This window comes from Lagopus leucura, unplaced genomic scaffold (genome assembly GCF_019238085.1).
Source record: "Lagopus leucura isolate 7727_CA_CO unplaced genomic scaffold, USGS_WTPT01 244-0_obj-0_obj, whole genome shotgun sequence".
NCBI lineage: Eukaryota > Metazoa > Chordata > Aves > Galliformes > Phasianidae > Lagopus > Lagopus leucura.
In genome coordinates this window covers 1-10617 of record NW_024963435.1, presented here as the reverse complement: position 1 = coordinate 10617, position 10617 = coordinate 1, and the positions used below count along the sequence as shown (strand labels likewise).

At 41.0% G+C, this 10617-nt stretch overlaps 1 protein-coding gene across 4 annotated transcripts; it reads right to left on the bottom strand.

The window, feature by feature from the left end:
• LOC122191135 (protein mono-ADP-ribosyltransferase PARP15-like) lies at positions 1–9938 on the bottom strand. Of its 4 annotated transcripts, none has more exons than XM_042891326.1 (9): positions 9860–9938; positions 8685–9004; positions 7508–7605; positions 4637–4873; positions 3567–3630; positions 2529–2678; positions 2061–2123; positions 902–1068; positions 1–73 (listed from the first exon to the last, which is right to left on the bottom strand). In XM_042891326.1, exons 3-8 carry the CDS (start codon positions 7586–7588, stop codon positions 1007–1009), a joined length of 657 nt encoding a protein of 218 aa, XP_042747260.1. In that variant the 5' UTR covers positions 7589–7605; positions 8685–9004; positions 9860–9938; the 3' UTR covers positions 1–73; positions 902–1006. The 4 variants fall into 4 exon arrangements, with proteins under 4 accessions (XP_042747260.1, XP_042747259.1, XP_042747262.1 ...); XM_042891325.1 differs by having other exon boundaries at positions 8685–8780; XM_042891328.1 differs by lacking the exon at positions 9860–9938 and having other exon boundaries at positions 8685–8780; positions 8898–9853.
• Positions 9939–10617: the final 679 nt, after the last annotated feature.

The following is a 10617-nucleotide window of genomic DNA, read 5'->3' as shown; positions in this document are numbered from 1 at the left end:
AGTTCCTCCTTGCAGTCAGTTTCTGCATCCATCATCTCATCAGCGACTATGTCCGGAAAACAGCCTGCCTGACCTGGAACCAGTTACAGATAGTTAGCCTTGAAAATGATTATAACGTCTTTAACAGAATAGTTACAATCGTTCCCGTAATCACATGGGTCACAAACGACTCAACTAACTTCAGGTTGGCAATTTCGAAATGGAAGCTTACTTTCGCTGACGCAGCAACCGATGAGGCAATGGTGTGGATGATACGGCCGGGGTACCTACCCGACCAGCCAGAGAACCGGCTCTCAGTAGGCCGCTAGGGAACGCTTTACTCCTAAAACTGCTCTAGTTTTATTCACGCAAGAGGCCTCTTCATGCTGAAACCCTAAATCTGAATTCTCTTACTTACATAAGGAATATATAAAGAATTTTGCTGACCTAATGAAAAAACAGGGAGACAAAAATGGCTGATCTGACAGTTTTGACCTGTTCACATTCCATCCCTGTTCACGTTCCATACCTGCTCGCGTGTCTGCTAGACAGAACTCCATCATCTACTGATTTTACCAACAGAGAATTAGCTCCCTGGGTTTAACCAATGAGCTGCTTTACACATCATGCTGTGGTAACAAATATTTAAGGTTCTCCATAAACGTATGCATATATTACAAATAAATTGGAACCCCTGTTGTCGAGAAAGAGTCAGCTTTAGAGCACTCGTACTCATCACCTGCTACCTAACTGCAAAGATAAAGTTTCCAGTCTCTTCATCAGTTTCCAATGATGGTTTTGAAGTCTGCAGTTGCTGAATATATTTTCATTAAAGAACTACCCTTCCAGACAAGCTAATTGTTTCAGCTCTGAGGTCTGCAGAATTGCACATACCAAACCAGTTCAATAAGAAGAGACAAACCTGCTCCAACTGCTGGGGAGCTAACAGAGGCGTACTGCTGTAATTCACATTCCTGAAGCACTTTGGAGACTGGCACTTTGATATCACCTTGGGTGACAAAATGAATTATTTCTGGCATGGCAAGCTTCCTGCTTTGGTGGTTATATAGCCATCATTAGGCTGCAAGGCTGAAATGTAAGCAGGAGTGAATAAACAGTCAACAATTATATATGACATATATATGTAGTAATTGTCATTAGGAGATAAGAAACAATGACAAGTACAGCCCAGGATAAGCTCCAAGTCTCTTTCCCCATGCTGATAAACACCTCCCTCTCTTTATTTTTACTTTCTGGGATTCATTTTATGATTGTGAGCTGTTTGCCTTGTTTGCCAAATACAGTTTTGTGTGCCTTCCTTTTCGAAGTTTGCTCCGCAGACGTAGAACACTTCATGCAGACCAAGCACTGCAGTCAGTCTTAACACGAGACTGCCTGTCTCCCCCATGTCATTCTTCCCTTTCATTGGTCTTGTGAGCTGACCTCCACACCAGAGACTTTCTCCCTTCTGTTATCAAAATAAGGGAAGCCTGCAAACAGGCTTTTAAGCCAACACTTCTTTTAAGCCAAACGCTTCTCCATCCTTACTCCTCATCCAATGTATTTGTCGTTCACTAGCTCAATTTGGTCTACAAATGCCTCTTTTAAGGCAGGATCCCAGATGCAAAGATTTTCCCTCTTAGTCATGCAGAGGGTACAGTGGTGGGTTGCTACTGAAGACAACGGCAAACATTTTTTCACTTGGGGATAAGAAAAGAAGTTGCAGGTAGGGAGTTACTCCCAGTGAAACACAGCTTCTCTATTGAGACTTCTGCGAACGTCACCCCCAACTCACACCTGTGTTCTCTGTGGACTTATCTATATCCCTCAAAAGCTGTACTGGAATTAGAGGATGCAATCATCTTGCCTTTTTCAAAGGTTTAGATGCTCTCTTGTCTTGAAAACACCTCTTCCTTTCCTTGTTAGATGTTTCACATACATCGCAATAACTGATTAAAGACTAGTTGATGTAACACAGCGCATAGGACAGATAGGTGTACAGTAGGCACTGAGAAAGAACTCCAAACAACTCCCTGTCCTGCATGCAAGCCTTCAAAAAGGACAGAAAAGTAGCACCATACCTAGTTCAGCACACTCATTTTCAACCTCTTTCCCAGCACCTTCCAAAATCGCTTTAGAGACGCCTAAAAGGAGAAGAAGCATATGACTCCACGGTTACTATGGTGAATTCCACTGAAGTCCTGCCTAAGGCAGAATCAGATACTCCATACTCTCTCATTTTTGGTAAAAGCACAGGTTATAATTAGTTAGCATTGTTTAAATTTTAGGCTTATGCTTTTCAAGTCCAAAACGATATCTTGAGAAACCTAAAAAGTTTAACTGAGGTAAAAAAGACAATAATCTCCTTTAATCTAAGAGATGTTCTCTGAAGAGATTCTATTGAAAAATTCAAGTTATTAATTTCACTTTTCTGCAAGTCTTAAAACACATTATCCAGTAGATCAGAATAACAAGAAAGCTTCCCCCTCGCCTCACCCAGTCCTCCCAACCACGTACACTATTTCCACACGTAATACCAACTGAAGTACCTGTTTGGAGGTTGACAGTTTTGTTTGGTATGTTTACAATGACATCTCCAGTTTCCTTGGTAATATCACCAGCGGCCACCTGGAACTTCATGGAGCCGATTGTCATCTCATATACATCCTGTGATGGGCTTGAAATGCAACCAAAGAAAACTGCAGGACAGAAATACAGACACTGAGCAGAGGAGCATTCGTGGGTACAAAGCCTGCTGAGACCACAGTTCGTCTCTGGACTCTACCAGTGAGAACACTGCCCGCATCAGTAACTGAAAAGCGTTCCTTTTCATGGGAGTCTCAGACCAACCTTCTCTTGCTCCCGTCATTGATATTTAGGCTGACATAGTAGGAAAAAACAAACACGTTTTACCACACTCCTGCTATAGAGATGTTTCTTGGCAACACCTATCTGCATCAGCCTTCATGAAGCACATGCAGCACACTTTGCAAATCTCACTCCTTTGCTCCTGTCTCAAAGGGAGTTTTGGGGCAAGTTCTCAACTGCATGACAGCAACTTATTGTCTACGTATTATTTCTAAAAACTTGATCGAGTTTTCAACAAATACTCATTTTCCACACTCTCCAGTCCCACTAAAGTGGACAGCACTGACGACATTTCAGGGTGCTTTTGCTGTTGATCTGAACGTAGCTTTGAGAGCATTGCAAAGAGGCCCCGTTAAGACACATAAAGGAGAACGGACCGGTTCTTCCCGGGAGATAAGGGAAGACTGCATCAGGAAAAGAAAGAACCTCGCTTCTGCCTTCTGCTTCCTTACCGTGTGGATGCTACATCCAGATAATGAATGATAAGAATGTTTTTTCCCTGGTATCTCCAGCACTGTTTCAGATGTTATGCTCATACATACTGCATACCGCCTTTACAACATCCACTTGGACTTTGGGAACAGCATGTTCATCACATATCTAAGTATCTATCATGAATATGCTACCTGGAAAATTTAAAAGCTAGTAATACTACTAATACCAATAATAATAGAAAACCCTACACCACCATGAACGTAGCCTCTAGAAAATAAACTTACCCGTGCCTTCGCTAGCCTCATCTACATCACTGCCGCACCGTCTCTCACATTCATTTGAAAACGCCTAGAAAAGGAAACTACAGTCAACCCTCGTAATAAGTTCAGTGAAAGCATAGAAACCTGTTCTAAAGTGACACTGAAAAAAAGCGGGATGCAGAACACCGATCTGTTTTCCACGGAATAATTTCACCAGCATGCAATCCTAACGTAATTATTCTTCATAGACTTCATCTAAACCCATGGAGAGTATTCCTTTTCCAAGAGTGAAGACATCTATGCAGAAGTTGCAGCAAGTCCATCTGCAGATGAGCCTTACGTATGGAAGAATCAAGCAAGTTCACAAGATAAAAGAATAATTACGCTTTCATCTGCATTATTGCCAGGGAATAGAAAAGGACAGGAAACAAGCGGTGCTGCACAGGACAAGCTACGTTCAAAAGAGTCTGCCAGCAAATGGCTCTACGCTTTATACGATAACAAGCAGCCTGCAGATTCTCTGGAGAACAACACATAGCCACATACCATGAGACAGGTCCAAACAGAGTAGCAGGTAATTGAGAGAGAAAAGCACCGTGACTCACCTGGAGATTTTTACATCTTTTGGATGCAACAGAAAGTGAACCTCCAGAAGAGAATTGGTTTTCTTTTTACTACTGAATTCGTACACCTTGCCAAACAGCAATTTAGCAACAACGGGACTTGGGAACCCTAAGATCCCTGTTCCAAACCCTGGGAAAGCAGTGGACTTTAAAGATAGTTCCTCAGCAGTCTGCAGGCATTTTGTGACGAGCCTGCCCACGATCTATAAAGCACAACTATTTTTTCCACTACTGAAAGTTACTTTTTCCAGAAGGTGCAATTCAGCTAAAAGGTAAAGTACTATCTCTTAGCATCATCTCACGCGCATCAGAAAGAACACAACAGTCAACAAGGTGCGAGCAACACAGCTAAAAAAATAGCCCAAACTCGCTCATCTCCTGTGATAGCCTCCCTCATTTCAAAGAAGTTGCATCAAATCTTCCGTAAAGCCCATTCAAATTAAGAGTTTAAGTAAATAAAAACTCCTATACCTTCACTGCAGATTCACTTCCCTCTGACCATCGAGGTGTGACAGCATGAAACACGTAACTGCAACTCAGACTATAACCTCTTGTTGTGAACACAGATCCTTCACCAGGTGATTTTCTCAGGCCTTTGTCATTTAAGTCTGCCTGAAGCCTTGGCCTTGTCTTTCTTAGCAAAGCTTTGACGAGTTGTCCTTTCTCAAGCTGTAGATCTCCACCAACACCGATGACAACACCACCTGTCTGAAAAACACGCAAGCAACTCCAGCTTTCAGTAAAGACTTCAAAGGTTTGCATCCATTCATCAAATAGAGCCTACCTGCTGATTTGCAAGTAAAGTTCTAGGGCAGCAATTGGAGTTAACAAGGCTTTGGAATAAAATAGAGAAGTCCTGCTTAGTTCTAGTACTATGAGCCTGCTTGAAGCAGTATGAAGCTGAGTTAACAGTGGAATAAATGTCAACCTGACAGAAAAGAAGTTAAAATTCTGCATTCCCCATTCCCCAGGTCAGTACCGTACAAGCAATGCATGAGTTGGACAGCAGTGGCCAAGGACTCAGCAGTACAGCCACGGATCAGCTGTGCTGCTATGGCACATGTTGGGTCCAAGAGCAGCATGGGCACCTGCTTTAGCCTCTGCACAAGTGCCATATTTTGGCTGCATTCTTGCAATTGGGATGTCCAGATGATGGACATAGGGATTTTGTTTGCTGTATTTTCTTTTTAAAGTTTTGTTTCTTTTGTTTTCCCCCTTTTCATATTTAAAAAAAAATGTGCTTCACTTCAGCCCAGACAAACAGCCACTCAACACAGTTACTGTGGCATCTTCCCCTCTTCTGATGGAGCCCAGGATACCATTTCCTTTCCGAGCTGCAAGAGCACACTGCTGGTTCATGTCAAGTTTTTCATCCACCAGGTTCATCAGGTCCTTGTCTGCAGGGCTGCTCCTCCCAGTCTTTATGGATGCCTGGGATTCCTCTGGCCCAGGATTAAAACCTTGCACTGTGCTGTGTTGAACCTCTTTAGGTTCACCCGGCCCCATCCTTCGAGTCTGCTGAGGTCCCTCTGAATGGCATCCCTTCCTTCCACTGTGTCCACTGCGCCGCTCAGCTCGGTGTCAGCAGCAGACTTGCTCAGGGTGCACTTAATTCCATTATGGATGTCATTGATAAAGATGTGAAAGAGCACTGGTCCCAAGACAGTCTTCTGTGGGGCACTGCTTATTACTGGCCTCTGCCTGGACATAGAACCATTGATCACCACTATTTGTCTGTGGCCTTTCACCTCCTCTGCTGAAAGGCGTGAGGCCCAAGTGACTCAGTGTTACAGTGAGCCTGGACGACACTTTGAGAGACAATTAAGCTACAGGGTGGGGTAGGATGTCCCTTCCCGTATTTTGACTCGTGTCTCAAGCACTCTTGGGAAGGTCCAGGATAATGCCTGAGAAAGGGTCAGGTCATGGAATGGGACACGGCCTCACTTTCTTTGGTTTGGCTGTTGTTTGGTGTCACAACCAATCCTGAATCAATAAGGGTTATTAGGGATGTTCAAAAAGACCACTGTTCAATTTCACCAAGAAATCCGGTATCGCAAGGGAAAGTGTAAAACTCATCTAAACAGCAAATCTCAAGTCTTGATTGTTGCAGCTAGCACCTCACCTCCCAACAGCCAGTTTTTGAGCAATATGCCGTTGCATGTGCAATTGTAGAAACAGTGAACTCCTCTGAGGTAAGCAGAATTTTTCCTTCAGGTTGCCTCCGTCCTGCAGGCTCTTCTTTAATTGACAAGCAAGCTTTTCGGGAGGTGCCACAAACCTGCTTCTATCTGGTGATCAACTTGTGTTTGTTCTCTAAAATGCAAATGCAATGGGGATGGTCTGACAGACTCCTGAACTGTGTTTGCCCATAACAACACTTTTCAACAAGCACTGAGTAAGGAGGATAAGCATTATCTATCAGCTGGATTAGAAGTCTTACAACAAAATTGTGCTCCTCATATTTAAGAGAAATCAGAAGAAGTTAACGCAAAATCGGTCGAAAGCAGCTACACATATAAAATGTTTATTATATATAGTGAAATAGAAAACAGAATTAATCTATAAATTTAGAGTAATGCATATGAAGTTTCTCAGCTATCAAGGATTCCCACATGCTGGCATTTGTAGAATTCCAACACGCTCATCAAAGCCAGATGACCAGCCTTGTGCAAATTGATTTGAGAACTGAAGTTCCAGGCGGAAAAGCAAGGAACAATTGTAAAACAGTAATGGGGGGAGGGGAGGGGGAAGCAGAACTGAAGAAAGGTGAGGGTCCTTGAAAACTAGCTGTAAGAATAGCTGTAGCAACACCGTTTCCCAGAGACATAGCAAACTGAGCTGGATGCTTAACAGTGAAAGGCAATAGCGGCATTTCCCAGTTGTAGCTCCTATCATAAGAGCTATTTGACATTCATGATGTTTATTACTGTCTCACTACGATTCATCTAAGATCTTGAAAAGGTTCCCAAGTTACTGCTCTACAAAATGAAGAGAAATACCAACTGTATATGAACAAAGCTGTTTCACAATCTCAAAAGAATGAACTCTATTCCCGGTAAACACTTTTGTCTCAGTTGGATGTAACAAGTTCCTTTTTTAAGACTAAAACTGGTAACACGCCACAGCACTGTATCAGACTGTTTAGTCTGCTGCATTAAAGGACTTAAATTACATCAGTTTGCATTCTTCTGATCTCCGCCATGCAAACAGAGACAGTATGGACCTTCAGCCAGCCTTCTTTGTTACCTGAGTGAAACAAAATATATAGATGAAGTTTTACAAACCTTGCTGTGCATTTGATTTTAATGGTACAATTCCGAGTTTCTCCAGCTACCTTCTTACCTCCACTGTGGTGCGAATATTATTGATGCTTCGTGTTAAATATTTTCTAGTTCCTTCAGAGAAGTAGCCTTTCTCTTCCATGTAGTTAACGTGCTGAGCTGCAGTTTAAAAGAAGCAGATATTTTCTTTTTTTTTTTTTTCTTTTTTCTTTTTTCACTAAGATTGAAACAACAGTACAGCTTCAATACAGAAAATGTCATGAACGAGAGGGAAAAGCTGAGATAAGTGGGAATTTAGGGTAAATAGTAGAACTCACAATGCATTCTGTAGGTAATTAATTCTTGCATCTTATTTCAGATGCCAAAGTTTTCCAGATGAAAAAAGAGTAGGAGTACTTGGAAGATACTTACAGAGTATACTTGCATTTTAAAGCTGCAAACATTATTCTGTATTTGTAATTTTTTTTTCATTGAATCACTATTATTAATAAGCTATAATTTATTGTCTTTCAGCTAAGGACTGGTAATTTTAGTAGTTTAGTTCGCTACTTTCAAAATTGTCTTTCTTATCAGTATGCTGCCCAAACTACGCTGTGCAATAATGCAACACTGAATAAGTCATCTTTGTCAATCTGAGAACCCTCAGTTCGCCTTGGTTCTGTTCTCCCTGGCAACTTTCAGGAGTCCTCCCCTGCCTTGCCTCTGGCTGCTTGCTCTTCAGAAATGCTCAGTCAGCGTTTAGTGGCACATACATCAAGATAGTGAACTGAAGCAGCACTGACTGGAATCAGACACACTTCCATGAACGCTCTCCAGGAGACGGGTCGGAATCAGCACGTTTGCTCTTTGTCATCACTGCAGTAGGCTACACCAAGCTAATAAAGCTCGTAAGCAAGAGTTGCAACGACTCCTTCAAGAAAATATTCTGAATATAGAAATTGTGATCCACCTTCATTGCCACACTTTGAACCGCGAGCTTAATTCGCACCCACTTTGTTCTCATGAACAGATCTGTGCTGTCAGGTCATCGTGCTTTCACAAAGTGGCATTTAATCAAATACGCACCAGTTTGCTGATGACACATTCAAGACACAAGACTGCTGTTCAAATTACAGTGGTAATGCTGCACACATATGTGATCACCTCTGCCTCAGGAATAACACCAAGTGAGCTCTTTTCTCACATTCAGTGGCATTTTTGTATGCGCTTCGATGGCGCTTTTTCTTACGGCTTTGTACCTTTTGTGATGCTGTAGCTGCCCTCTGTTCTGCCCGGCTCAGTCTCATCTGAAGCCTATTGATATGTTTCTGATATTCCGTCATTAATTTTTCATCCTGTGTAAATGAAGCATCTTGTTACAAATATGAAGTTCTCTTCTCTGGATCCATCCGTAGTGTAGTGAAGAGCTTAAAGCAAGAGGACCTCAACAAGCAGAGCTGTTTACCACCTACAGTAAGACTGAAATCACAGTGCTGACACATTATGAAGAACTTCCAGCTCTAATATGAATCATATGACTTCCCCAGTCGCAGTCATCTTCAGCCTAAGTTTCACCTTCCTGAAGTAAGATGCGTAAAAGACGATATTTTAATGCAGGTAATTTAACTTACACAACAGTGCAGTACAAATATTGTAGCTATATTAAAAGGGGAGAAGAGTGTAGTAGATAACAATCATATAATTTTGTTACAGATAGCTTCGCCTCACCACATGCCAAGTATGAAGTCTTCACTATTCTTTAGCATTAGTTTCTGAAACCTGTTCTTACATCATCCCGGTTTTTCTCCCGCAAACAACAGAGCGCTACAAAAAACAATGCAAGGATTTCTCCTGTACAGAATTGGTTATCATCCCAGATTTATGAGGCAGGCTGGACGCACAGCTGTTTTCTGAAGTGACCGTTAATTGTTGAACAATGCATATTCCAAAACAGCAATGTTCTTAATTTTTAATAGGTATTGCTTTTATCCATATACTGGGATGTGCACATGCAGTGTCAACTCTACTGTGTATGCTGAAAAACTCATCTCTACCTGTGCCACATTATCCATAGCACAACACCTCCTCCTTTTTAAAGGTATGCATGTGTACGAAGGCATGTTTTTGCAAACGTTTCTAAACTGCCTAAAATTGCCACATTAGTAATCTAATCAGTAATCAGTAATGATCTCCCCTTTGCCTTCTCCAATAATTTGACAGCAAAATTAATGCCTTTTTGCTATTTGAATAACAGCCATCAAAAGCAATTGTGTTATCCTGCTATGTCTTCTCCTCTGTCAAATATCCTTCTTCATGAAGTTTTGTTGTTTGTTTGTTTGTTTTTAAATCAGAAACATACTCAATGGGCTTCTGTTAGCACCCTAGTGTATTTGCTTCAGGTTGTAACTGAAAGCAATTTTCCTATCATTCTTACCTCAATTACTTTATTGTTTGCCAGTTCCAGCTGAGCAATAAGTTCCTGATTACAAAGTTTTTGTTGACTCAGATCACTCCTATTAATCAGAAGAAAATGAAAAAAAAACATTTAAAAAGAACACAAAAATACAAAACCCTTTTAACCTTAGTATTTATTTCATATACATTTGTCTGAAAACTGCTATATGGAACTCGAAATGCCTGTTAATATAAGGCTGCAGTACATCTCACTGGTGGTTTCCATTCCCTTGTTCTCTTTAACAAATCCACAGATTAGATACAATAAAACAAAACAAACAAACAAACAAAAAAAAAAAAAAAAAACCAACCAGTTCAACATCTTTTGACTAGCTGCTATAAAAATTAAGATACATAGGTAGTGTTAGGAATATGAGCCAGTTACCTGGCAACCAGCACAAATAAAGTTTGTACCGTATTTTTGCTCAAAGCAATCATGTAACTCATTTGTACCCTCATAAATTTTTGAGCAAATGCTCAAAAAGAACACAACATGTGCCTCTACAAACATTTTTTCCAACTTATAAAGCTAGAGACTTATTTCATGCTTACTTTCATAAAGACTGTTCTGAATAATTATGAAGACAGCAGTCTTCATGATACAAAGCTATGTTTTTCTAAACTGAGAGTGTTTTTCGGAAAGAAAAAAAAATGGAAAGATATTCCAATTTACTTTTTGTTGTAACAAGATTCACACATGTTAACAAGATGCAAAATTTTAACGTCAGTTGTTAGCTG

What these genes read in the sequence shown, in the direction of transcription:
- LOC122191135 (XM_042891326.1), bottom strand. Translation starts at nt 7,588, where the DNA reads ATGGAAGAGAAAGGCTACTTCTCTGAAGGAACTAGAAAATATTTAACA. An exon ending in ATATTCGCACCACAGTGGAG is followed by an intron (nt 4,874 to 7,507) that starts GTAAGAAGGTAG and finishes CGTGTTTTTCAG; the next exon opens with ACAGGTGGTGTTGTCATCGG. An exon ending in AACTGTCAACCTCCAAACAG is followed by an intron (nt 2,124 to 2,528) that starts GTACTTCAGTTG and finishes TTCTCCTTTTAG; the next exon opens with GCGTCTCTAAAGCGATTTTG.